The sequence below is a fragment of the Perca fluviatilis genome, chromosome 7 (assembly GCF_010015445.1).
Source record: "Perca fluviatilis chromosome 7, GENO_Pfluv_1.0, whole genome shotgun sequence".
NCBI lineage: Eukaryota > Metazoa > Chordata > Actinopteri > Perciformes > Percidae > Perca > Perca fluviatilis.
In genome coordinates this window covers 30362624-30390432 of record NC_053118.1, presented here as the reverse complement: position 1 = coordinate 30390432, position 27809 = coordinate 30362624, and the positions used below count along the sequence as shown (strand labels likewise).

Here is a 27809-nt window from a genome sequence, read left to right as displayed (position 1 = left end):
TCAGAGAGATGGCGGGTCCACTGGGCAAGCATTCAGGAGCTGTCTAATGGTGTCAGGAAACAGCCTTTTATGGTTGTTCCACTTCATCTGACCATCTCTTACCTGCTTTTTGGGTTTGTAGAATTCTCTCATACACCCCCTCAGAGTTTTCTAGCAGAGTCTTGCTGGTCTGGATCATCTGAGAGGAGACAAAACATATTGTTTATATTTGCCTTTATTTCCACATCAGAAAAAAAAAAAAAATTGGCAACCCACAATAAAGCAGGGAGCAGTCTCCGTCTGGTGGCCGGGTGTTTCTATCCAGGGAGGGCTCAGAAAAACAAGCTGTTATTACAGGCATGGCGGTGGGCGTGGTTGCTGAATTGCATTTTTGAAAGCCAAAATTAGAGGAAAGGAGACACAAGCAATTAGGGTGTTTATTAAAAGGGACGTTTTTTTTCTTCAAACAGGAACAGTGTCTTGTCATCTGGAGATATACATGTCAACCCTGATACTTGGTTTTAAATGTATCTCTTTTAAAATAAAAAAGGGGAGACAATCAAGGTGGTTATGATTAGGATGAGAGTAAAACGTAAACATTTCAGTAATCTTAAGACCGACCACTGCGGTGTTATCTGTGAAACTGCAGCTGTAAAAGATGCTAAGTTTAGCTCCTGTGGTGTGGTGCTCAACCCTAATTGAATGCAAAAACTCTGCTGCCTGCAGGTTGTTAAAAGTCTCATGGCGGCTGTTAAGGCAGACTTTGGGATCTATTTACATGTTAAATGCCAACAATGCACCCGCCCAACACCACCCTAAAAAAAAACAACAAAAACAAACCTTTGACTTCCTTACACAGGGACAACATCACAGTGGGGTTTCACAAGGTTAATGATGCATATGTAGCCTGTCACAGATAGAGGTAAATACATGCTGAGTGAACAGGGTGCCTAACAGGCCATCTGGATCTTTCGCTTCGATTAGCTTAGTAATAATCTTAGTAAAAGCTTAATTGTTTCATCTGACGGAGATGATACAGTATACGTACCCAAATGTTGCACTGCTTTTGATTTCAATCTGTGCCTGTTGGGCACTGGGGCCTTTGTTTATGCAGGATTGCTGTAATTGACTTGTACACTTAGTTGTACACTCCCTAAGTGACTTAAGTGCACCGCAAGGTTGTGTCACAAAGCCAGGCCGCCCTGCTCTGCTGCCAAAATGGAAAGGAAGGAAAGAAAAACACCATTTCATTCAAGCTCAGTGTAACAAAGCCACTCTGAAAAAAAGAGCAGTGACAAACATCATGCCCCTAAGATCGATCTCTGGAGCATGCCAGCTCTGTGGCCAGCCAGCGAGAGAAGAGACCGAGTAGGGGGGAGCGCAGGGGGTCTCAGGAACAGCATGGAAAGAAAATGTGAAGGACGGAAACTTCTTTCAGAAATACAGGTGAACACACGTTATAATTAGTTATAATTATTATTTTGAGTCAATCCCATATACACTATCCTGTTACCGGAAATACTCACAAGAGCACCAAATGCATTTATCCCCAACACATGCACTAGTTATTTCTGTTTTGAAAACAGTGCACAGTTGAGCCTTTTTAAAGTACTATTGCTGTATGTATTTGTCATCCATTTGTTAAAGATTAATGTCATTAGTGGGAACCAATAAGCTTGGTTTTGATCTTTTCATTAGATTTGCTGACAGTAAGATAAACACCAGACATCCTTTAAGAACACTGTGGTAGGAAAACATTTGATTAGCAACTCAGGCTTTACTAGGGGTGGGGGGAAAAAAATCGATACAGCATAGTATCGCGATATTTTTCGTGGCAATACTGTATCGATACACAGACGCCAAGTATCGATCTTTTATGATATATGTGTTGGTCAGTCTGTCTGCTTGACAATCCCCATTTTGCAGCAATACAATTGAAGTGAGATGAACAAACAGAGAAATGTATCTTTTTAGATAAAACAAATGTTGACAAAATTGTCCTTTGGGGACATCATTTGAAACTGGGAAATATTTGAAGTTGGAAAAAAGGTAATAAATTGCAATATATAGCAGAATATTGCAATATGTTTAAAACCGCAATAATATTGTATCGTGACATAAGTATCGTGATGATATCGTATGGTGAGGCCTCTGGTGATTCCCACCCCTAGGCTTTACCATTGAATATTGTTTCTTCTAAAATAGTGGTAGGGTTTCTTATTCCATCAAGTCCTACTGGATGGTCGTGAGATCAGTTAGAATTTGTTGGTGTGCTGTGCATTTGTATTGAAATGAGTTGATATGGGTACCTCTACCATTACATCATCAGAATTTAGATCTATAACTCATGTTTGTGAGAGTCAGAGAGGGCATGGCAAAGTGACAGATTTTCTAAAGACAATCATGCCCTTTTTTTGGGCATGATTACATAGAGTCCATCCCCTGATATCGGGTACTGTACGGGGGACAGATGCAGTTTCAAAAACCCATGTAGTGAATCACTATGTTACACTGAAAGCAGTCATGGGTCATGACTAAGCGATTGTGGCTGTTTTGTGTCACTCCGCAGCTGCAGTTGTGGCACTTAGAGCTGTCGCACACGCTGCGATTACTACCCTAATGGGAGAAGAGATTACCATCTTGGTGGCAGATACCGCATCTCAAATGTTTTTAAAAGGTATAATCTAAGGTAAGTGGGTGGACTGTGCCCCATTTGCACACTAAAGACCACTCTCTTGAAAGTGCTGCGTTTAGTTTTATTATTACCCGTATATAACGGACACAAATGCTCATTTATTTTGAATGTGATATTATCTTAGCAATACCTTTAGGTATGTAACTAGTAACATGTAAAGGGGAATACATGTTAAACACAACAGACCTTAATTATGAATAAAAGATATCGAAGATATGCAGATGAATAATAATAATAATACGTAACTATAATAACTAATATGCAGGCTATGTATAGTTCTAATATATTTAAGTGCCATAGAAAAAATTATATTGGGTCAGACAAATCAATGACGAACATATGAGCTTTGTATTGCCCTTGGTTCAGTGTTTCAGAGATTGTGCATTCCCAACTCATCGATTTACAGGATGGCCCTTACTGCATCGGTTATGAACAAAAACAGAAATCAGAGCATATTATCTAAGACCACAAGCTGGCATCGTGCAGACTCTCTCCACCTCCTTCTCAGCACACAAATGGGCAGGAATTGAGACCCAGATTCTATTTTTGCCAATTAGGAAGCGAAAGTCTGGATTTTGACACGGTGCCTGGATTTCAAATGGTACCGTGCCATACATTATTTACAACTCTTTAAAGTTTGGCTCTCCTGCTTTCATGTGGGCCTCTGCATTCGTCAGCTCTCCTTCATCTGTGCACCTACTTGCTCTCCGTCTCATCTGGCACTCAGGCCTGTAGCTTCACACCACTTATGATTTTGGTCTCCAAACCCTCGTCATTTTCTCCTTTCTTCCCTCCAACTCAATTTTCCTGGCACTCTTTCCATTAGGCCCAATTAACTAACCCTCTACTCATGAGTCTGAATCCAGCAGAGGGGCCACCTTAATCCTTCATTTCAGCATCATACCACTTCTCAGATGTTCATTTCCCACAGTCCCAAGGGATAAAGTGTGCCATAAAAATAACACAGTTGGGTGCAGATAACACTTAATTGTGTCTCCATGCATTGAGTCTATCGAGGCCCATCTAATAGGGTTTACTATTCTAGGGGCAAGATGCTACAGCCAAAAGGATGGTGATCAATCTGATAAGATAAACTCTAATTACTGGATGCAAAATTATTTTTAAGTCGTTCACTTGCTGCTCTACTTCAGCCAGTGGATTTATGTAGGGGATTTCTGCCTCGTGACTGAAATAATCATAGAAAGTCGACTTGCTCAGGATGTGTTTAAGGTAATGGCGTTGTCTGGGAATAGCCTCAATGGCATGTTGCATAACTTGTGAACATTGATTTTATTACTTAACAGAGCTCCTGCCATGTTACCTAACCATCCAGAAAAGCCACAGTATTGATTTGATTGGAATCAAAGGTTGTTTGCTTGGTAAGGTCTTCTTTGTTTTCTTTAGTGGATTGATGCATACATAGATAGATACATAGATATATACAAAGATAGCACCACTGCCAAATACAAATTCTCTGTGCACTGCTGCCTGCATGAGAACCACAAGGATTGACAAGAAAGTAAAAGCACATTTACCACAAAAACATCTTAAGATTAAAAAATGTGTGCTAATTTGTTTCTCTCATTTTTTTAGGTTTGAATAACTGAATGTAAAATCCCGTTTTATATTTTACCCACACAGATCAGTAATTTGTGTCTCTTCCTGTTGTGTTTTTAATTTTACAGTAATGTATCTGATCCATCTGCTGGCATCACATACTTCCAGGTGGTATTATTGTGCAAACAAAGTCTTTCAGACTACTACTCACCATGTCATAGGTGGTGACGACTTTCTTGAGGACCTCCGGTAGCAGGCCTTGGGGGTCCAAGTTAGGGTACTGGTCGGCGAGGTTGAACACCAGAAGGGGGCTGTTGTCGGGTCCAGTCAGTCGAGGGGAAAGGGCCAAGATGCACTGCTTCAGGTTAGCCACTGCTGAAGGGCCGCACAGCTCTTTAAAGGACACAATGGCATTCTGCAGAGAGAAGAGAGAAATTAAAGCTTGACTTGCAAGCAGTTACACTGGTTTATACTGGCATGCCAAGCAAAACATATGTCTAATGACATAACACTAGTAAAAGTCTGAAAAGAAAGGGAATATATTTAATGTCGCTAAAATCTGGCATTGATCTGGATTAAATATATAACCACAACCCCACGAAGTAGTCAAAGGAAGTGGCTGGAAGCTCACTTATTACTACCTGTGAGAACTTCTATTTTGGCACATGTTAGCTAATCATAAACAATCCTTTTGGACTGACACCAGTTTCACACGGAAATGGAATGAAAACACACACACACACACACACACACACACACACACACACACACACACACACACACACACACACACACACACACACACACACACACACACACACACACACACACACCACACACACACACACACACACACACACACACACACACACACACACAAAACCTTCCTGTGAAAGCACAAATTTAAATCCATAAACATAAAGGACCGGAGGGACAAACTGTGACTGGACAGCCAAGATGTGTTATAGTCTCAAAGCCAGTGGCTTGTTATTACACAATGACTGCAATATAAACAGGGCTACCAAAATAAATCCTACTACAATGCCTGAAGAAACACAACATGGGACCAACCACAGATTGTTGTGACACTCCAGTACAGCGTTACTCACTGAATTTCTTTACGGAGACTTCAAATGAGAAATAAAGTCCACAAATAAGGCATAAATGTGAACATGAAAGAGAAAATTACGCTGTGTTCATGATCCCTTTATCATAAGAAGAAAGGTTTGGGACTGGATTTGTCTAGATTGGGAGCCATTAAAAATAGGCTAAAGGCCCTGTTCATCTTCTGTAGTAGCTGCAGTGATTTTAACATCACACAAAAAAATTTACCATTTCAAAAGGGATCTCATCCCAATGTTTCTCAACTTTATTCCCACATTTGTTTTGACTATTGCGCAACACATAAGGATTAGATCAAATGTAATTTAATCAAGCCTGGTGGTTTTGTGTACATCTTTCCAGGGAGGGAGGCTTTTTTTTTTTAAGATGCTCAAGATTCTTTGTAGTAAATCTGGTTATAATCTTTACTTGACTTGGGGTTACATTTTCTTCAGTCTACCCTTTCAGAGAAAAACATTCCCATGCTGGAAGATGGAAGAAAAAGTTGGGTCAGTAGTGCACACATCCGAGGTTACTAGTGAACAGTATAAGCATTTAATGGAGTTTGATTTAATTGTCTTACCTGCATGTTTTCTCTGAGATCTGTTGCCTCCCTCAGTGGCAGCATGGCTGTTTTGAAGACATCATCCACAGCCTTGATCAATAGCACTCTCATGCTGGCATACTCTCTACTTCTCTTGCCCTTTCGTACAGACAGTCCCCTTTTGTGTGGTTTGCCGCCCCCTCTTCGATTGGTTATGGCCACATGAACAAACAACAAGGTATGTGGCAGAACCTCGCCTGTCAGAGATTGTAGTGGTACATGGCGAAAACCTGGCTGGAGACACTCAACGGGGATTGTGTATTGGCCGATAAATTCATCACCAATGTAGTCGTCGTCTAGCACCACAAAGCGCACCATTGCAAGCTCAGGGAGATTGATCTGAAACTCAAAGCTCTCATCAAACAGAGGGTTGTCCCCATTCTGGTTGACCGTTTTAGTCCTTTGTTCAGCACAGTCAGCAGGAATTCCGTGAATTTCCACGTACACGTAGGGGTCTACTACGTCTCCTTTGGCACCGGAGCCTTTGGGTTTGGGGAAGTTTTGTCCACTGATGATCTTGATGTGTAAGAGCTGTGGAGAAACACCAGGTACTGAATCTTTAGTGTTGGCACTAAAATATGAAACCTGCTCCCTCATAATCGCTGGACGCAGCACATAGCCGCAGTTCCCATTCTGACGGAACCAGCCGATGTTTAAATCCATCATCAGGCCAGGAGTCTGGTAGTTCATTGCCACAATCTGGCAACCACACTTCCAGAAATCTTGTGGATTCATGTTGCTAGAGTCGATGCGCATGGGGCTGGGGTAAACTCGTGCAAGGTACTTTTTGTTGTAGTTAACAAAGTCACCTGGGAAGTCACTGGCACAGCGACTGGCAAAGACCTCATTGAAAGAGCAAAGCTCCCATTGCTTCTGGTTCTGGAAAGACGTTGGAAAGTCTTTGAATTCCACAGACTTACACAAGGTCACAAGATCAGAGAGGTCCTTGGACAGCTGGAATTTTTTGGCCGCGATAGTCTGTTGTTCCGCAGACTCAATGCTCATCCTTTGAGACATTTCTGCCCCCTCGTCTTCATCGGTCACCTCACCTTCTGAAGCAGTGCAGTTTGTGCTCAGTTTCTTACCCTTCAGCAGGATCTTTCCCTTCAGTTCTAAGGGAGAGGGCAGGTAGCAGTCCTCAGGTTTTGGAGAATCTATGTGGATCTTGTCTCCAAGGATCTTCTTTAGGTGCTGAAACATGACTCTCTGCTGCTTTAAGGAGCAATGATTTTCTAAACACAGTAGTAGTGGAAACTCGGATGCAACAAAGGCATACTTGTTGATGACGTCAATGACGCTGCGAAAAACTATCTGTGATGTCATCGTGTGACCAGTGTAAATAACGGGTTCGTTATCAGGCCCATCCCACACATCCAGCTCTACACTGCGGCAGCCCATCTTGAGGGCACGGATATACCCTGTCACATCAGAGGGACCTCTGAACTGATCTTCGATCAGATATGTGTTGTGGGATGCATTGATGTAATAGTGGGACAAGGGCTGTTTCATGTCTTGGCATACGGTTTTTTGTTCAGGGTCAAATATATGGCACTCTGGAGACATAAGATAGTTGGTGAACCCATCGAGAGAAAGCCAACCCTTGAGCTGGCCCTCTTTAGACGGTTCATATTTCTGAATGACGTCTATGCTGGTGTCTTCACTGACTTGTGCCATTCCCTGCTCTGCCTCCAGAAATATCAATAAGTCCTTGGTATCCAGAAATTCTTTGTTACTGGAGAACTGAACAAAGAGAAAATAAATTTCTGGTCTGGTGCAAAGATCATGAAAGACCTCAATGAACTCATCTTTTGTCACATCAGAACCTGCTTTGTCCTTAGCTTTGTGAAGCTCCTTGAACTTCAGTTCTATTTTCACATTTTTAAGTCCCGGGTTCAACTTTTTGACTAGCTGCACAGCAGCACATATGGTTATTAGTTTGCTGTTGTAACCGCCTGCCTCGTCGAAAAGTTCACCCAGCCAAGATGAGCGCATGTTGTTCTGACTGCTCTCTATCATGTTCAAGGTATGTTTCCCATAGGAGATCAGGTATCTCAGCCCTGTAACCCAAATGTTGGCAACATCTGCAGTGTTTGCCACCAGGTCCAGGGACTCATAGTTCTCCCCAAAGATGATTGAGAAGGCACAGTCCTCTGATATCTGATCATAGGTTCCATTAGTTCTAAAAGTGTCTGTGTTTTTCCCTGTCCGCACCTCCTTGATGGATTTTACATCAATTTTGGCCTTTTCGGATTCCTTCTTCGAGGGCTCCCATCTTAAAGACTGCATGTCGGCATCGAGGAGAAAGTAGCGGTGGTAGATGCGGGAATTGGATCGCACTTTCTTCAGCTCAGAGCCATCCACCATTGCACTGATGCAGTCACTTGCACTGCTAATTTTCTTCTCTGTGGGCATGCTGCTGAATGATACAGTCTTCTTTCTTTCTTTACGCTGTCTTGAGCTATCCTGCAGAGAAACAGAAAGTAGTGCATGAATAAAAACCCTTCTGTAGCTTTCTGAAACGGTTTGAAATAGGAGTTTTCCCAGTGCTTTACTTCTCATCATTAGCTCAACAAATAAATCAAGTCTACAAAGAGTAAATGTCTGATGCACATTTACAGTTATTTGCAATCTTTCACAGCTGAAGAGAAAGAAATACAAAATAAATAAAATTGTTAAAATTAGCTATACCTTGACAACATTTAAATGCTGCTTACATGTTAATGAATAAGTAATAATATTCAATTAATATGATAAATATAACTGAAGGGGGGCTATTTTGCATAAGGAGTACTGTAAGTATATTTTTCAGCTAATAGTTATCTACGTTTACTTTAAGTAATATTTCCAAAGCAGTATTTTATCATTGTGGTACTCTTTTACTTATGTAGAAGATCTCAATACTTCTTCCAGCACTGCTAACACTGGCTTAAGAAAAGCATAACCCTGCTGGGACTACTTCCCATTCATACATAACCTAGCCAATGCTGAGGATGCATGTTTGTTTAAACTAATGACAAAACAAAATGTGGTTCCATGTGTTAATTACAGTTTATTTTTTACCTCAAATACATTTTAGATTTAGGGCCATCATTCCTTCAACCAGTCTCTAGACTGGTCACCACAAAAAGACCTGAAGTAGAATTGTCACCTTGCGGTTGTATGCCTCTACCGACTAGTCAAGTTGCAGTTTACATCCATGTCTGTCCAGACTCATAATGTATATGTAGTGTGGACTTTAAAGCAATTTACTAAAAAAAGGCATTAAGTGTATTTTTTGGCAAAACATGGATGCTTCACACACATCTTCAACCCAGCACCACAGAACGATCTATACAATCACCACAGTTTCAAGGTGGGCACCCAAGATTAGTGTCACAAATTCAGTATTCGACCAAATGTCTCCCCTTCAGTTCATTGGTTATATAAAATGTCATCACTTCGTCATTTTATCCTATTAGACATTTGTGTGACATGTTGTCATAATTAGCATAGGAATTCTTGAGTTATGCCAAAAACACATTTTGTGAGGTCGCAGCTACCTTTGACCACCAAAATCAGTTCATCCTTGAGTCCAAGTAAACGTGTGCCAAATTTGAAGACATTCCCTCCAGGGGGTCTTGAGATATTGCGTTCACAAGAATAGGACGGACAGACAACCCGAAAACATAATGCGTCCAGCCACAGCCGCCAACGCAGAGATATACGCATGTTTTTATAGCAGGTTTCAGGATAAAAAATTCCGTCTTCAAGTTTTCAACATGAAGAAATAGTAGATCTCCACTTTACATAACAATACAACAGAACACAACATGCTGTCTGCTCCGATATACTGTTTGCATGTTAAGTCCTTCCTTCCTTCCGGTTCCCTCTTTGTTCCCTCTGAACATTTGCTGAGCGGCACAGCACACGGCAGCAACTTTATTGGGTGACTCAAGGTACCTGTCACTGTACATTATGGAGATACAACAGAAAATCTCCCTAAGGAGAGTATCGCCCACAAATATCCAGTCATCTACAGCAGCCACATCTCTGACATTTTAAATGAATCCGGCTCTTTTTCGCTGCAGCAGGTTTCGGCAGCACAAGGACATCATTTGATATTTTGGATTGCTCCAACTCATAGCTTAACGGTACCACTTTTTACAGAAGCAATGCATCATTTTGTCAACTATATGATGTTGCCAGGTTAAGAATTCCTTATGCTGAACATTAGTAGAAACCATTGATCTTAATTTTCCTTTGGGGTTTAATGAAATGCACAAAACCTTCACAGCCTCTTATGTAATAAAACTGAGATGTGCATACCTCACATACTGAAAGAACCAGCACTCATAAGCATGTGTTAAGGAAAGATAAACAAAGTCATAAAAAGGGGTTTAATAATAGAATTTTGGGTTACGTGTATGATTGACGGGGCTATATCTACCGGACTATAAATGCACATAAGACTGCTAAGTTCCCCCTGCAATTGGCACGCACACACACACACACACACACACACACACACACACACACACACACACACACACACACACACACACACACACACACACACACACACACACACACACACACACACACACACACACACACACACACACACACACACACACACACACACACACACACACACACACACACACACACACACGGTGGATGCAGGAAAAAACGGAGATGAGACGAACAGGATGGCCTAAATTGAGGACAGCTACGCTCGTTATTCTAAGTGCAATGATAAGTTGAATTCCAATAAATAACGTTACTTTATCAAACTGTATGAATGTGTCCTAGGCCAGGCCAGGATAGGAAATTAACTAACAATGCAAAGAACAACAAGCCACTGACCGATATGTTCAAATTTGATTTCATTTAATAAAATTCATATTTTTCATCTTAAAAAGGTGTCACGCGTTTTTTAGGCTACAACATTTTTTGTCACATACAGAAAACATCTCCTCACTATCTGCTAGCTGCCTGTCCCCTGAACACACTGTAAAAAAAAAAAACGAGGTCTCTGTAGACAGCCCAGGCTCCACAAACGGCAACAAAAACTGGTAAGGTTAATTGGAAAACTCAGCCCAGAGTAGTTTTATTCTTCCCGAAATAAGTTTCCTTTTTTATTTTTAAAGGATGATACCAAAAAAAGAATTGCAACTTTTTTTTGCAATTTTCACTGTCTCTCGCAACTTAATCGCAACACTTCAATATAAAGACATCGCAACTTTTATCGCAATTTTTTACAAAAGGCTGCGAAATCCTGTAGGGACTGATGGGAGCTTGCACACGTCCTCCATCTGATATTTATATTTTTCTCCACTTACTTCACCCATTCAGCTGACATTATAATAAGAAATGTGACAACACTGACTTGACAGATTAAATTGCAGCGGCCATTTTTTTTTTTCACAAGACCAGCTTTTCTGTAATTTTTGAAGCCGTTTCATCATAATCACTTATATTTGTCTCCTGTCTGTCTGCTTACTGTTTCCCCTATTGTCTCACCATACTACCATGGCTCAGCAGTTGCTGTTAGAAATACACAGGGATTAGCTGTGCTACCTCTTATATATACACACACTTGTTTGCAATTGGACAAAATGAAGAACAGAAAATTGATACCGACCCAGAGTGCTGCCTGCTGCTGACAGCACAGTCTGTGTCAGATTGTTTATTTGTTTGCACAATTAAGGCATCAGAGTAGATGATAGAGTAATAAAACTAAATAGATGATGTACAGAGGAAGACGAATGCCAAGGAGGCTTAAACAAAGTCCTTCCCAACATTAAAAACATCTCAAATACAAAAACACCTTATCTAACAGATCCAGGGAAGCCTGTCAATGGATAATTCTGAAATTACAGAAGGCCAAAAATATTATGCAATTATTTTTTTTAAATCAATTAATCATTATAAATCCCATCTGGGTGTTGGAGGATTGCAAAACACACAGGCTGACACACTGCTGGTAGAATCTTAACCTCTCCATGTATGGACCATGTCAATTAAATGTAAACACAATCATCACATTCTTTTACACAGTCTGCTGCTTAAGGAGAATTTATTATATAAAGAGGGGAGCTTAAAAACTAAATGCATGACTGCAGATAATCCTTATGATCTGGGCCAGAATGTGAATTTGCGGTCATTGCTTACTGATAGTATGTGTCTGCTTCCTGCTGTATTTATTAACAGGAGCGCCATGCCGGGCATTCTTCTCAGGTTTTCCCTCAGCTTCCTTTACCACAAACTAGAAAACAATACTGCCCACACCCATCTCTGTCTTAGCATTTGTTATTATTTCCTGAGGACACTCAGGAAATAATCCCTTTTCGGTCTCTGGTAAAAGTCAGATGGCCCAGAGTGTTTTCTTATTCAATAAGTTCAGGCAAGTTGTATTAGTCCTTAAATGGTACTTTTAAAAACACGAGATTGCCGTCATCAGATTGTCTATTTATATTTGATCAGATATTTGCTTTATAGGGTACATATTCTTCTAGACATCAATATTACTTATCTATGTTCATCTCTGTTTCTTCAAGTCCAACAATAAACTATCTTCAAAGTGAACTTTGATCAAGATGTTTTGTGTTAGCCAGGTCAAAGCACAGTGCCAAAACAAGCGGAATACCTGAAAAGACCAAGGAATCTCAGAAACACAGCCTCAGTTAGGAACTCTGGGCTAGATTTATCAAGCCGTTTGCGCCCGTTTCCAGGCGCTAATTGGTCGCAAAGACGGACGTAACCGATGCGAGCTATTTACAAACCGGGCGCACTTGGGTAAAATCGCAGATTGTCTGCCACATGAGCGAGAAGAGACAAGTTGCGCTTTCAATATGCGTTCGTGGGAGGGTCGTGGGGAAAGTGGGAGTTCCACCCAAAAAGGTGGGAGGATAAGCGCAAAGTGCACCTAATTATATATTCCGTGGTATTTACAAAGACTGTCAGTAAAAGCAGGTGTAAACCAGCCGCAGTCGAGTTTGCCGCTGGTGAAATGGCAACAGTAATTTGAGCAAGACGAAGACATAGGCGAGGCTGAAAATATTTTTAACACAAGAATCACACTTTGTCAGTGAACACAACATCATTTAGCGTTACAGATCAAGCAGCCATGCAATATTAAGAGTTACTGGAAGAAATCAAAGATGAAATTGAATCTCCCACTCAGCGTTCACATCCCATTCCAGCAGTTGTTAAACTCCTCGCTACATTACAAATATTGGCATCAGGATCATTTCAAACAGTCATAGCATCAGCAGTGGGAATATCACAGTCTGCACTCAGCCATATCATAGCACAAGTAGGCTACCGCTTTGCTACAGCGCAATTTACGTCTAGTGGGCGGAGAAAGACGCTGATTGCCTGATGGGTGTCAGGGTTGATAAATACTACGCAAAATGTGGAAGCATAGCGTGCACTATTACCGAACTCACATAAACAGACGCAGCGCAAACTGCGCTAGTGTTAGTAAATTAGGCCCTCTATCTTTCCTACAAGGTTGTGGTGTTTTAGTAAAAAAAATAGGGCTGACTGCTTTTAAAGATTCATGGAACTTTACTGTTGATCATCAAGTCACCTGTATAGTTGCAAAGTAAGGTTGCAAAGGGTCTGTACATTTCTAGAAATTTTCCAAGGGATGTTAAGCTCGGCAATTTGAGGGGTTTTTTGAACAATTTTGGGGGGGGAATACACATTAAAAAAGCAATAGGTCTTATGGCATGTTGTGGTTAAAAGTATGCCCATTTAATTGACATTTAGCAAAGGTACTCTTCCATCCCATTAAATAGGAATTCAGTAGAATTACAACCCTGTGCGTGCAGGGCAGTCTGAGCCAAAGGACTATATGCTTTCAGGTAAGTTTTAATTATATTACTGAAGTGAATATATTTAATATTTGTTGTGATATTTAGTACTTTATACATTTTGCACCCAGCCCACATTGTCGGCTCAAATTTTCAAAGAACCTTTCCCCATTAGTTAACTTGCTAGCTCGATAACTCACCACATGGCACATTTTACACTATATTTGACAAATGAATGGATTAGGTCTGCTTGTGATATGATAAAAGGTTTATTTCTATTTGCATATGACATGGTAAATACAGCCTGAGCAAATAACCCCTATATTTCCATTTTATTCCCGTTATTTCCCATAAGTCTTGTTAATTTCCATTAAAAGTTTTGCCTTGAATATTTCAGGAACTTTACAACCCCAACTTATCACTTTTTGAAACCTGTGAAACTGTATGAGTTTACAGTACTGTATACAGTATAATGTCGGGGGAATCAAGGTTAAAGTCTTTCTTTCATTGCTGAGAGAAATTCTTGCATAACTGTGGCTCAACGGTGCTCATGATCCATTTCTGGGTTTATTTTTCTTTTTAGTTATGTTCACAAAATAAAGGATATTAGATGTTGGCAAGGTGTTTCATAATAGAGAGAGAATAACAAGGCTTATCCCATCAGTCTCGCCCTGACATGGGATATTACTTTTATGCATTTACATAATATATACTTGGTGTTTAAAATCAGTGAAGGAGACAGAGGGTGAGTCAGAGAGAGGCAAACACAAGAAGAGACAATAAAACAGCAAGTGAATAAGTAAAGACAGATTATCCAACTGCTCACAGATCCCATAGGAATCTGAATCCCCTAATGGACGGAATCCTGCATTTCTTTCTGGCTCAGTGAGCAGTTATGAACTGTCTGTACAACTGAGGACCTGACAGGGGACCTATTACTTCCTGCTCCACTGTTCTACCTAAATGCCCAATAGCATATGCAGCATAAATAAACTTTTTAGCTTTCACAATAACCTCAATCTATTCAATGAGAACAATCACATCAGTAATAAGGCTACCAGACTTGTACAAATGTCACCCTATTGTTAGCCTAAAACACATCTCTATTGTTTTAATGTCAACTAATGGTGTTTATGAACACTCCTACTCAGTGATCAATTAGTTAGGCCTGTATATAATTACATGCAACATCTATGTCATAAAATTACTAATTAAATTTGACATCTTTTGGAACCGGAAACAGATTTCTAATGTTCCTCAGTCCTCTTGTCAAGCTTCAGATGCTGAATCTTTGTCTATCTCTGGATTAGGTCCAAGACTGCATTAAAATCTCCTCCACTACCTACCAAGCAAGCTAAGGCAACAGCATGGTTACCTAAGAAGCTCATACACATCCCACAGCTCTAACAGTGGGATATGTTCCTTTTTTTAGGACTAATAGTCCAACCTCAGAGGAAATAACAAAAGGACATACGAAGCTGGTCGCCGCTAGAAATCAGTTAGCCTGAAGACATTCTTATTTGATTGGGGGTTAAAGAAGAGTATTAGGATTTCACAATTTCCACATCTAAGTTTCTTATTTAACATACTGCTGGTTGGGTAAATCTATGGCTTTAGTTTAACATTATTTTAACACTTGGACGTCTAAATATTGTGGCAAATTATGAAGTGGAGTTTGCATTATACCCAATACATTGACATTGTCACATTAGATGCAATTACTGACACTTAACTTCATTAGTCTTTGTTGCCTACAATGTAAGTCTGGACTTTATATGTTGCATAAATTATCTTCACTCCTTTCTACGACTGGATGCTAATTCAACTTTATCACTTATTGTGTCTCCATTCAGTCATTATATGGCAAGGTTCTCGTATTGATACAGTATATCATAATTTACAACAATTTGTACTTGCGTAAAAAAAAAAAAAAAAGATGAAACATATTCGATCGTGTAAACTTAAATTCTTAAAAATACAAACCACAGATTTGGGGTCATGCTGTTTTTGGTATAGCATGTTACATTAAAGGGTAACTACTGTTTTTTCAACCTGGACCCGATTTTCCTATGTTTTTGTGTGAAAAAAGTGACTGATGGGAACAACGATATTTGACATTGGTCCAGTATTAAGCATCTAACACTCTCATGCACTTTGAGCATAATATGCTTAAATTTAATATTGTCTATTGATTTGACTAAGTATTAGGGATGATTTACGATTTTGAGTCATGCCTCTATGCCATATCATTTGTTCATGATACCTTTTCTGCTACATAATTAGCAGGGAGATTTGCTGCATCAAATCAACCACTACCAAGTTACAATACTGTGTTAACACCACCTGATATGTTCAGAAGGCAGAGAAGGCTGAGATGAAAATATATCTAATGTGTGTGAAAGAGAGATGGGAGAGTAACTCGGTCAAGAGCTTTGGAGGAACAACAAATACTAGAACAAAATGAGTCACAAGGAAACCAAACTGCTGACAGTAAGGGAGAGGAAATACATATTTTGATAACCCGTTCAGTTCGAGATTTTGTGCTAATACCAAACAAGGGTCACATTCTGTTGCATAAACTTTTCAAAATTGGTGATGACAATCACTTTGTGCACACTGCAACTTTCTCTCTGCTCTGCACCGGGTTTGTGTGTGCATATGCAAAGCACCCACCTCGTGAAAACAGAGATCAAACGAGAGGAGAGAAACAGCGCAACCATAAATGACGGCAGCAACTAAAGACTTTCACGCTGAGCTGAAATGGAAACACTGCGCTGGAACACGCATCTTTTGGTTTAATTGAAGGCATTCATGTTTTAAAGATCCGCTTATTCTACAGCAGTGGTGTCAAACTCAACTTCCCAGAGTTTGACACGTGTTCTACAGTATTGAGGAGAAAAAAAGAATTGAAAATCCGGATCCCAAAATTGAAAACTGAACATCTTCCTAACGAATGAATATCCAAATAGTCGAATATTCGGGTCCAGCGTACAGTATATGGAGCCTGACGTCGTCACACTCAGATTCCAGTCAGAATAGGAGTCTGATGCTGATCCATTGGGCTGTGATTATGGGGCCGTGTTTCAACCGAACCAGGAAAGAAAATGCCTCTGCACTCAATTGGATAGACCTACAACCAATCAGAGTAACAGAGACAGACGTCACAGCAAAGGCAGAGGCGGCAGTTTCCATGTCATGTGGACAGGTGTGGCAATGTGTGTACATACGTGATCGCAGTTCTCTGTTCCTCTTTTAAAATGAAGGCGCTGTCGGTATCAACGTGAAGGCAGCCATCTTTGTTGTAAACGAATTCAACCCAAGTGCTCTTTGGTGACGTGGTTGATTACGTTACTGTTGATCATCTGTCCATCATCGTATAAAGCCCGCCCTGACAATTTGATTGGTCCGAACAGCTCTGGTTCGAGCACAGTTGCTCCACAACGGATCAAGTCCAGACCGAACTTCCCGACCTCAAATGTTGTGGGCGGGGCTAAGTTCGGCTGGCATCCAGGCTCCAGTAAATGTACCATAACACCCCAATTTGTTGGGATGTATTATTTTTAATAAATGCAGTGAGACCTATCGAGATGGTTTTAATTTGAATATGTACAAAAAAACATTTTCATCAAGACTGAAGAAAAATAGGACCACATAAAAATAAGACTGCAAACTGCATAACATACTGCGTCGAATCAACATTCAATAAAATCTAAGAAATAAAGTAAAGAGCTTGTTGTTTGATTTAAATTAGCATACAGAGACTTTTTGTTATCTAGCTGCTCTGCAGTCAAAGCTGGCAAGGCCCAGCTGCTTCTGTTTCGTACCATTGATATCAGTCGTTGGTCAAATCAAGTGTGAAGAAAGGTGACTACCCTGGGACTAAACTTTTAAAGCTCTACCATTTTCTGAACTAATATAAATGAAAGCAATATTTCTATCTTTGGAACATTGTGGTTGTGACTCAGTCATCAGCTGACAACAAAAAAGGGACCTTAATTCAGGATCTATTCCCCTCAGTTTTTGACTTTCTATCATGTTGGTTTGTTAACTGGTACTCTATTCTATTATTTCTTACCTTTATTAGTATTCATTTTTTGTATTTTTCAAAAAGAATTTCTTGTCAGTATTCAAACCATGGGTTTGTAAATTTGAGGGGATTTAGTTGATGTAATATGACGGACAAATAAGTATTGTTTGTTTATCTGCATTAAAAGAATAGGCTTCAGTCACTGGATTGGCTGACCTCCTAGGACCACATACTCCATTGCATAACACTGGTGGGTGGATACACACAAGTGACAAGAACATGCAACAAAATTACATAAGCAGTTAAAAGAGACAAACAAAATGTTTTAATATGGTCCAAACTATAAAATGTTTCCTTGAAATTTAAACTCAAATGTGCTTTTTTAATGGCAATATTTCAGCTCTGAAAAGGGAAATTATGCCAAATTAAACTCAAATGAGCTGTGAGAAATGGATAAGGAAAATCAAACCATTAACCAGAGAAAAAGCCCCTTAGGTGTTCTGAGTTCATTGTTCACCACTATTTTCCTCCAAACTGTTCCCTGTGGAGCTGTTCCAGGGTTTACATCATCAGCTCTTAGGTTTTTGGCTCTAGGCTTTGGGAGAAAGACTATCATGTTCTCAAATATTGATTGAGCCATTAACCACAGTTACAATAAATTAATTTGTTAATTCAGTAATATTAATAGGTACGTTTCAACAGTTATCACAGTGGCGTATTCACAAAACAAGTAATTATGTTTCTTTTAAATACTGGATAGGGATTAGGGAAGAGGACAAACGACAACATACAGCAATGAGTCCATAGCCCCTAAGGATGACTTCAGTGTTACCAATAAGCTGCTGATTAATTTAAGCCTGTAAAAATCATCAGTGATCTCTGGCCTGCAGATATCAGCTAAATGAAAAGAAAGGTAATGGTCTCCCTCGTGTCTATTTTTGTCCTGCAAGCCAGCTTTTAAATGGCCATGTAACTCTATCCTGGTTTCCTGACATTTATGGCGAGTGTGAATAAAAAAAAAAAATAATAACCTTGAGAGACAGGTCAACCACCAAGCTAAGCACAATGACGGTGTGAATCGTTACCAGTACTATTTCTGATATCATAGTGAGCACATCTCTTCCCAATCAGTATGATGGGCCTACTTCAGATGGAATAAGACAAGATAAAGGAACAATACTCAGCTGGTCTCCTCTGACATTACAATGCAAACATGTATAGCCAACCATTTCAGCAGCAAAACAAACCTCCACCTTATAACATGGCTGTTTGGCCCATTGTATACAGTTGTAGCACACAGTATGGAACAATGCATACTACTACATCTTATATTTAGGCCAGCCTGCAAAGCACTTTTAGACTTGCAGTGTAAGCACACCAAAACAATCACAAACACAATCTATCATTAGAGCTACCCTTGAAATACCTGGGTGAGGAGAACAGCACTCAGCTGAGCTGATAAATGAACAAGCAATGATTCTGGTAAACGACTGATCACTACTGCTGCAAGTTGCCTTGAACGCACGCAGCCACAATGAGTGAATGGGAGACAACAGCAGGACCCTGCAACAAGGATGGCTGTCAAAAGATCTTTAAGGAATTACCACATCAACTGCCAGTGGCATTGGGTTGGACAACTGGATTACAATCAAGCATGTAAGCTGCATTGCTCAAAGAAAGTTTGGGTTAAACAACAATCTGTGGGTGGACGTTTTAGGCTAAATGATGGTAGGAAAGTCCGTAAGTAACGCTTAAGTGGCAGTGTCTTGTGTGACATTATGAATAATTAATTTGAAAATGCTAGGCAATATCAACAACATATCCATCTTCACATTCTTAGTGGGAACTTCTGCTACCCACTTAAATAAACAACAATGTGCAGTAGGCTGGACGTGGACACTCAGTGTGAGTCATTTCAGGAGATTCTGTTTGCCCCTGCATTCCCCCAATTTATTTGACTTGCTTCATTTGGTACTACAAATTTGGCCATGGCTATCACTTACTTTGCTCCAGTGTAGGTACTCACATAGACAAACGTACTGTAGCATGTACACCAGTAATTACGGATTACAATAAATCAGACTGCAGAATGTAAACGTGTGATTGGAAGCTATTTAGAAACACTGTGAACTGATGACTACATTAGCATTACGGGTGTGCACTAAGTACTTCATATACAGTAGACATATTGAAAACATCCTTTTACTTACAATAACATTTTGTCACTTCAAGACTTTAGGGAAACCACTCCCAAAACACTTGCATATCAATATATTCATATTAAGTATTCACATAAGTATTTGAAGTAAATCTACCACATAACACTGACTTTCAACTGTCAAATGTATATGTAGGTATGCACGATGTAGCGTGCAAAGATGTATGGTGCAAGCTTTCTGAAACCTGACATAAAAATTACAGATGGTATATAATCACTCTTTGGCACATAAAGCAAAAGTTGACTTCACGGCAAAGTTACCAACACAACTAACAACTACATTATTATTGCTTACAGGAGTTGCCCTCTAAAACACATTTAAGAGGTGAATTCAAAAGGAAATCCAACTCTCCGACACAGTCTTATTTTAAATAAAGAACAACTGATACCAATTCAGTGTATACTGTTAATTTTGCTCTTATTTGCTGTTACCTTAACAGGAAAAAACATACCAATAAAAACAAAAATCACACCTTGGCTGTGATGCACTGGTCTGAGTAATGCAGGCTTAATTGCCACTGAGCCTGACTGAATGATATGATACAGTATGAGGATTCCCATGGAGAGACTTATCTTTGACTCGCAGCACTGCTGGTCCACCATAATTAGTACCATATTGTTTTCCCTTTTAACAGGGTGATATCACAAACTCAGTTTGTTTTCCTCTCCTATCAGAGCTGTGAAGGAAGTGTTTTTACCAAGCAATGGAGAGATCCTCTTTGTTTAAGAGGATGTATGGTGAGACGTAAGGGTGGGAAGAGAAGTGTAGCCAAGGGCTTATTATTTCTCCTGCCACTGGCCACCCACATACAACATGGTTACAATTTACTGGAGAAGACAATGTTAAAAATGGACTAGTAAACACCGAAGCCACAACTCAAGCTGTGCATAAGTGCCTTAGTTAGTATCACATAGTTGCTCTGTAACCTAAACATATGCTGGTCATTGGATATTTTAAGTGCATGAACCGTTATAACTTAAAAGTACAAAGCACTCAAGGTATGCATAACTCTGGCAAGGCTGTACACATCTCTATATTTGTTATTTTAATATTAGAACAATGGTGATATAACGTTATGGAGTAACTTATTTTTCCATTCAAGTTTTTATAATGATCTGCTGACTAACAAACAAACACAGGACTGGAAGGCTGCCTCCTTAATGGATGTATTACTATACATTTTGATTTGTAATGTAAAGAAGGTTATATTAAAGTGGCACTCCACCCAAAATTAATCTGCGCTCCCGGAATGCGGGGCTACTCGTGGTTCCTAGAGTCTCTGGAAGTAGACTGGGGGCCAGGGCCTTCAGCTATCAGGCTCCGTTTCTGTGGAACCAGCTTCCAGTCTGGGTTCGAGGGGCAGACACCGTCACCACATTTAAGAGTAAACTGAAAACCCTCCTCTTTGACAAAGCTTATAGTTAGGGAGTGAGGAGTTGCAGCGTCCACCTAACCCGGCCCACCTGCTTCTCCTCGTAGTTAGTTATGCTATTACAATTCTAGACTGCAGGCTTTTTTCCCACTGGGTGAGCTAGAGGCCGCCCCGATATCCCTTACATTCTAAAACCAGCCACTGCCGCTTGACAAGCTGAGTCACAGGCGACAACATCAGCTGGCTTGCGTCGAACTGAGACGGGCCAGTTCAGACTGGCCTATCCGTTTTAGCCTATATTCTAAAGAGGTTTCGTCTCGCCGGGAATCTTTGGTCTGAACAAGGCTTGTGAGTGTAGATTTTGGGTGGAGTAGGCTATCACTTTAAGTTCAGTATTCAGCAACCATCAAATTAAAAGATCTGCAAAGGTGCTATTTTGACAACCAAGTACTGCAAGCTTCACTTTTTTCAGAAGTACTATTTTGGTAGAAAAGTTTAGATGTGCCATTAGCTTGTAACCCCTCACCACACAAACGTGATGTTGTGAAGCGCCAACTATTATAGCTGTTAATATGAGAATAAGCTTGGTGTCAACCCGACCACATCCTCCCTTCTTTTCAGAGAATCAGTTTACGAAGAACTGAGGGCTCTGACTGCCAATGTGAAACAGGCTGCCTTGTCAACACTGGTCCAACCCTTCACAACCACCGTCTCAGTGCAATATTCGATCAGTCATAACTGTCAAAAACAAAAACAACTGCCTTCAAGAAAATATTGCCATGAAGACAAGGGCATGGCTTGCTGCATACTCCATTTCCTTGTAGGAAATTTCCAATTTTCCAATAGGAAATTCTGAGTGTTGGGTTCACACAAGAACAAAATGAGGGATTATAACATCACATTATCACTTTCTCTATCCAACGCCACATTTACTAATCAACATATTGCCTCCTTTTTTTTTTTTTTTTACATAACTGTTCACCATCTCCACGTTATTAATAAAGTGTTATTAGTGACGTCCAAATCACTTTCAGAATATGAACTCTTACTTTTTGGTTTGTTGGTGTATGACTAGCATTACATAACACATTTATTAGGAATGATATTTTTCCTATCCTGATTAAGAAATCCACTTCCTGCATCAATCCAAACCTTGGTAACAGTCCATGTTCTCTTAATGCTTAACTTAACATGACATTTATTTTGGCTTCAACCAATCAGAGGTTTTCATCTCTGCCGTGACTCACTGGATGTTGAGCCGTCTATGTGCTGCGTTGCTTAGCAAACACCACAAAATCATTTCAAACTGACTTGTGCTTTTCACTTACTTATGCCTTTTCATGAACGCTTTTATTCTGTAGTCTGATATATAGTAGCACTTATTGAATTTAGGTCATTGAGCATTTCCGAATGATTTAATGCATGCATACCCTGACTGGACAACCATGTGGAAACCTCTGGACCAGTTCACTAAATTAGACAGGGACGTTGATCTTAACAGAAACAGCAATGAGGGGTTTTAAAAGTTGCGTGTTATATATAAATAAATAAATAAAAAACTTCTTTTAAAATAGTTTTTGAGTTGAATGTCTAAAATGTCTTAAAAAAGGAGTCAAAAATCTATTGACATTTCTCTTATTCAAATAAGCTTCAACATGTTTCGACAGAGCCTATAGCTCACAGGAGTGGACACATCACTATGACAAATCATGCTCATGCTGGGAACTGCAAGAAATTAACTGTAACCTGAGACAGAGCCTTGTGTAGCGAGCGATCACTTGGAACTTTCTAAGGCAGAAATGTCAATATTACCCCCATCAATCTCCAGGCAGAGGGCACGTCAAAGTTCAACACCCACAATGTGTCAAGAATGTGTTGCCTGTAAAACCTCCGGTGAAAAGGTGAGCAGCTAAACCCTGTCCACTGCCAGAGACTGTACCCAAACCAGAGAAATCGCACTGAAGCATCAAATCATAGTCCTAATAATGGCATTGGATTGATTGTGCACATGGTAATGAACTATTAAGCAACCAAATATGGTCAAACACACCAGACACTTTAATTTGAAAAGTGCATCTCAACAAATTCCTTACACAGCTCATGCATTTTAAATCTAGCTGGCCCTAGAGGGAATTACATCTCTGGGTCTGACTACTAATTTACTGACCTCTCAAATCCAAATGTAAACATCATCAAAATAAGACGCATACATTTCTGACATCTCTTTCAGGATTTCTATGCTACGGTAATCTGTAAGGGTAGAGTACAGTTAATGTAAAGAATAATGTAATAATCAATCCTTTGTTGAGTACAGCCTAGTGGTGTACCGGACTATAGTTGATCTGTGGTTTGGATTAAAACCCTCCCAAGGAACACAAGGTGAAAGTCCTTTGTTTTCCCCGGGAAAGCCAACTCCGCTCCCTGGCTTGAACCTGCTGTGTTTTATGACAGTTCTTTAAGTAATACATGGAAAGCATTTAAAAATATATATATATTGTCCCCCCTTTTTTGTGCTGATCCGAAAATTGATCCGATCCGTGACTCAAAACCGTAATACGAACCTTGACTTTTGTGATCCGTTGCACCCTTGTATAGCCAAGTAACTCACCTTCACCATTTTCAAACTTATTTTTTTTTTTTTACAGTTTTATGGCTGACATTATGACAGCTACAGCAGCAGAGGCAAGACATACATTACAGAGTTGCTGACAGACAATGGCTCCAAGGCTTTCAACATACAGTAGACTGATGCAATGCGAGGAAGTGTCATCATCTTTGTTACCCCTTAAGCAATACTACCAACGTCCATTACAGTGAGATGAGTAAACTAAAGTGCAAAGCTTTAGACTGAAAGTCAGAATCACAATGAGGCTAATGTCAAATAGTTTAGAAATAAGAATCTGTTAAAAGGTATGTTGTTATTTACATATCCCTCTGAAATATGTACATGTATACATTTCAGTAGTCATAAGAGCACCAAGGATCAGCTCCTGGATCAGGTTAAGACTTGAGTGCCTTGCTCAGGGATTTTCTCCGATCACTAGGGTTGGGTACCGAAACACGGTGCCAATAGGGCACCGGTTCCGACGTAAACGGTAGTAACGAGACCGAACAAGAATGGAAATTTCGGTGCCTGGCTCTTTTTTTTTTTTTTTTCAGAAGCATCGCTGCACGGGACGCTACGTTACCGTTAGCTAGTAGCTGGATTAAACACAATGGTTATAATGCTGACAGCTTACGTTAAGCGAGGTAAAGCGTGACTGTATTTCCCTGTAGAGGATTCCAACAACAGGACGTAACAGTCATTTACACCGCCAGATTCCAAACTCTGTAATCTCTCATAAAAAATACCCAATTGCGATGTTAATGCATGTATTGGGTTAGGATATCTTTAGAAAAACGTAATAACATCGAAATGTACATTTTAACGAGTTTAATTATACATTTGAGTAGTAATATGTGTTTCAATAATTCATATCATGGCATAGTAAACCGTAATTATTTCATACATTCATATCCCGAAAAATGTGGTGTGGAAATTCATTCAACTTAACTCATTAACAGCCAAATAACAATTAAAAGTTTTGTTATTTGAACATTTATAACCTAACCTAACCTGGCACTGCGTCCGTTTTGGTGTCTGCTGCAGTGCGTGCGCCAGTGCCCTTTTTTCCTCAATGAACTCCGCTCTCAGCTCCTCTGCCAGTTGCTGCATGAACTTCCTCCGGGACATTTTACTGCTGGTGCACTCCTTGGAGAGGATGTGTGCAAGGATTTCAGCCAGGTCAAGGATGTATAAAGTTATATGAACACGTAGACAGCCACCGGCCATCTACGTGTACCGCGCCTTTCACAGAGCGAGCGCCCAGTGCTTGCCTTCTAATTCAGAACTGAGTCCATCCACGCCGTAGTAGCCTACGTTACCGACTCTGGCTTTTCCTTCGGCCCATAGGTGATGCCCACACTTGTTACTCGAGACCGCTAGTTACGTTTCTCTGACAGAGACGATGATAGTTACTAAGCAAACAAGATGCATCTTTAACCGCGCAAAAGATTAAAAACAATATGGCAATATGAGAGTTACTCACTACTATATATTTATATATATTAGGCTAACAGTATGCAACACTCACAATGTTAAGGCAGAACCTATCATTATTCTATGCATATGTGAGATCAACATACTGCATTCAGGACCCCTGCATGATATTTTATTAACCAGTAGTCACTATTACTTAACACTATTATTTGCTGCTGTTTTCTGAACAGTCTGAAGTGTGTATTCTGCTTTTCACTTATTGGACAGTCCCTCTCATATTGTATTGTATGTTATTCCCCGTCTTTGCTGCTCTCTACAATAACATCCCATTACCTCAGTCCACTTTCATGCATGTGCAATCTTTATTTAGTAATTTTAAAATATCTGTTTAAGATATCTGTTTTGGCTTCCATATTATTAGTATAATGAACATAAGCACCTTCAACCACATGCTTCTTGTGTATGTATGCAAGAGTTGTACGTATACCATTTATCTGACGTATTCCATTGCTTTATTCCTGTACTTCTCTGCTGTTGCAAAATATATTTTCCCATCTGGGTAAAATAAAGATAATCCTATCTCATTCCGTCTCGACAGGCATGCATATTTGGTCAGATTATGCACATGCAAGCTCAAATAAGGAGAAGCAAAATATTCAGACAAAGTACAGGATGTGCTTCTGGTGATCCCAGTACTGGCCTGGATTGTGAAAAACACCTATTTCCCGGAAAGATTACGTGTAACCATGTTATAGTCGAGGTTAATGAAAAGCAGGCACAATATTGGTATAAAAGAGACTAACGTTAGTTAAATTAGAGCATGGGTTATGCATTGTAACTTCCAACACCCTATGTTCAGCGTCAATGTGCAGGCTATAGCCCACCGGAATGAATGGCATAACAACGGGACTTTAACTTCAGTGTTTACCTTGATAATGCTGGTCCTGCGTGGTATTTCAGATTTGGCATCAAATCCGACAGAGGTGTTGGCTGTTTCCACCCGTGCTTGGCTGCCAGGTGAAACGAGGGATCCTGAACCGACCATATTTTCTGATATGCCACAGTCTCCATTCAAGACCGACACTTCGCAATGCGTCTTGCCAGCTGCTTCGTCGCTGGGCACGGCCGTATCCCCAAGATTCAATGGAGGCAGGCTGCCGTCATCCCCAAACTCCGCCATAGGCACTTCGAGCACACACACACACACACACACGCACGCACGCACACGCTGGCTGGCAAGCTACTGGGTAGCAAAGCCTTATGTTTAAGCTTTACCCCAATTTCCTGCCTGGCCTATTGCCTCGTTGTAACATGTGCACGCAATTCTGCCATATCATCTCTCGGTGCACATATCTGTCAGGTTCCTACAGACAGAGGGGCTTTCTCCGTGCACTGCACTCTGTAAGGAGAAACCACAGCGATTCGCATAATTAGTCAACATGACACTAGTAAAAGCAGTAACGTTAATAGTAGCAGATATTTAGCGTCTTAAAGCCATAAGAAGAAGAAGCTGAAGCGTAACGTTAATGTTACTGACATTTCGTGTTCACTGAAAGCGGATGTTAAGTTACAATCAGAGAACGCTGTCATCGCAAATGCAACATTGATCAAACACATACGACCGACGTGCTTCACATATTCACATGTCACGTTCATGCATTTTTCAGTAAGTTGAAAGATTTTAGCACGTTTTCATCACACATACCACCCCGTGTTGTTTTATTTGTTTTGTTTTTTACCGTAAACCAACCCTCTTCAGTTTAGCAGTGGTGGGTAACGTTAAGTTAAATATATAAAAAAGCATGTTAAGTTATCAGTTCAATCAACTCATGATCAATAACAAAACTCATGATCCGCCTACTGTAACGCACGGTAGCTTTATCTAGCTAGCTAACGTTACTTACCTTTCGAACTGCCTTGTGTTTCCATGGGAATGACGGTGTGTACGGGTCTTCCTTAGTTGCAGGAACTGCATGAGCAGACTACCGTTTGCTGTCTGTGCTGCTTTGTGCTGCTGGGCTGGGCTAGTTAGCTAACTAGCTAACTCCCTAGCTAGCTCGGTGAAGTTTAGTTTTCACAGCCAACTCAAAGTCCAGTCAATACAACCTCTGTTGTTAGCTGGTTTAGCAAACAAAGGAAGAAATATCCTCCACCGTCAGTCAATCTCGACGGACAGTGGCTATTCCGTTTACATTTTAAACACTTGAACGTTAATTTGCTGTTAGGTGTCTCACGCAGAGTCTTGTCAGACCTTCACTCAGACAAGTCGTTTCCAGGGAACAAAGTTGTGAATGTCTCGTGAACGAACGACAGGCATAACAGGCAGTGTTGTCAATCAAACCTAATTATTTTTTTTCACCGAGAAGCAAGAAACGCCCCCTTTTACTGTTCCGCAAAGCAAATAGACCCACAAATAC

At 40.2% G+C, this 27809-nt stretch overlaps 1 protein-coding gene across 2 annotated transcripts; it reads right to left on the bottom strand.

The window, feature by feature from the left end:
- LOC120562225 (inactive phospholipase C-like protein 2) lies at positions 1–27726 on the bottom strand. Of its 2 annotated transcripts, none has more exons than XM_039805821.1 (5): positions 27297–27725; positions 26321–26791; positions 5916–8399; positions 4443–4646; positions 1–178 (listed from the first exon to the last, which is right to left on the bottom strand). In XM_039805821.1, the coding sequence occupies exons 2-5, from the start codon at positions 26570–26572 to the stop codon at positions 68–70; spliced, it is 3051 nt and encodes a 1016-aa protein (XP_039661755.1). In that variant the 5' UTR covers positions 26573–26791; positions 27297–27725; the 3' UTR covers positions 1–67. The 2 variants fall into 2 exon arrangements, with proteins under 2 accessions (XP_039661755.1, XP_039661756.1); XM_039805822.1 differs by lacking the exon at positions 1–178 and adding an exon at positions 809–1189 and having other exon boundaries at positions 27297–27726.
- Between the last annotated feature and the right edge of the window lie 83 nt (positions 27727–27809).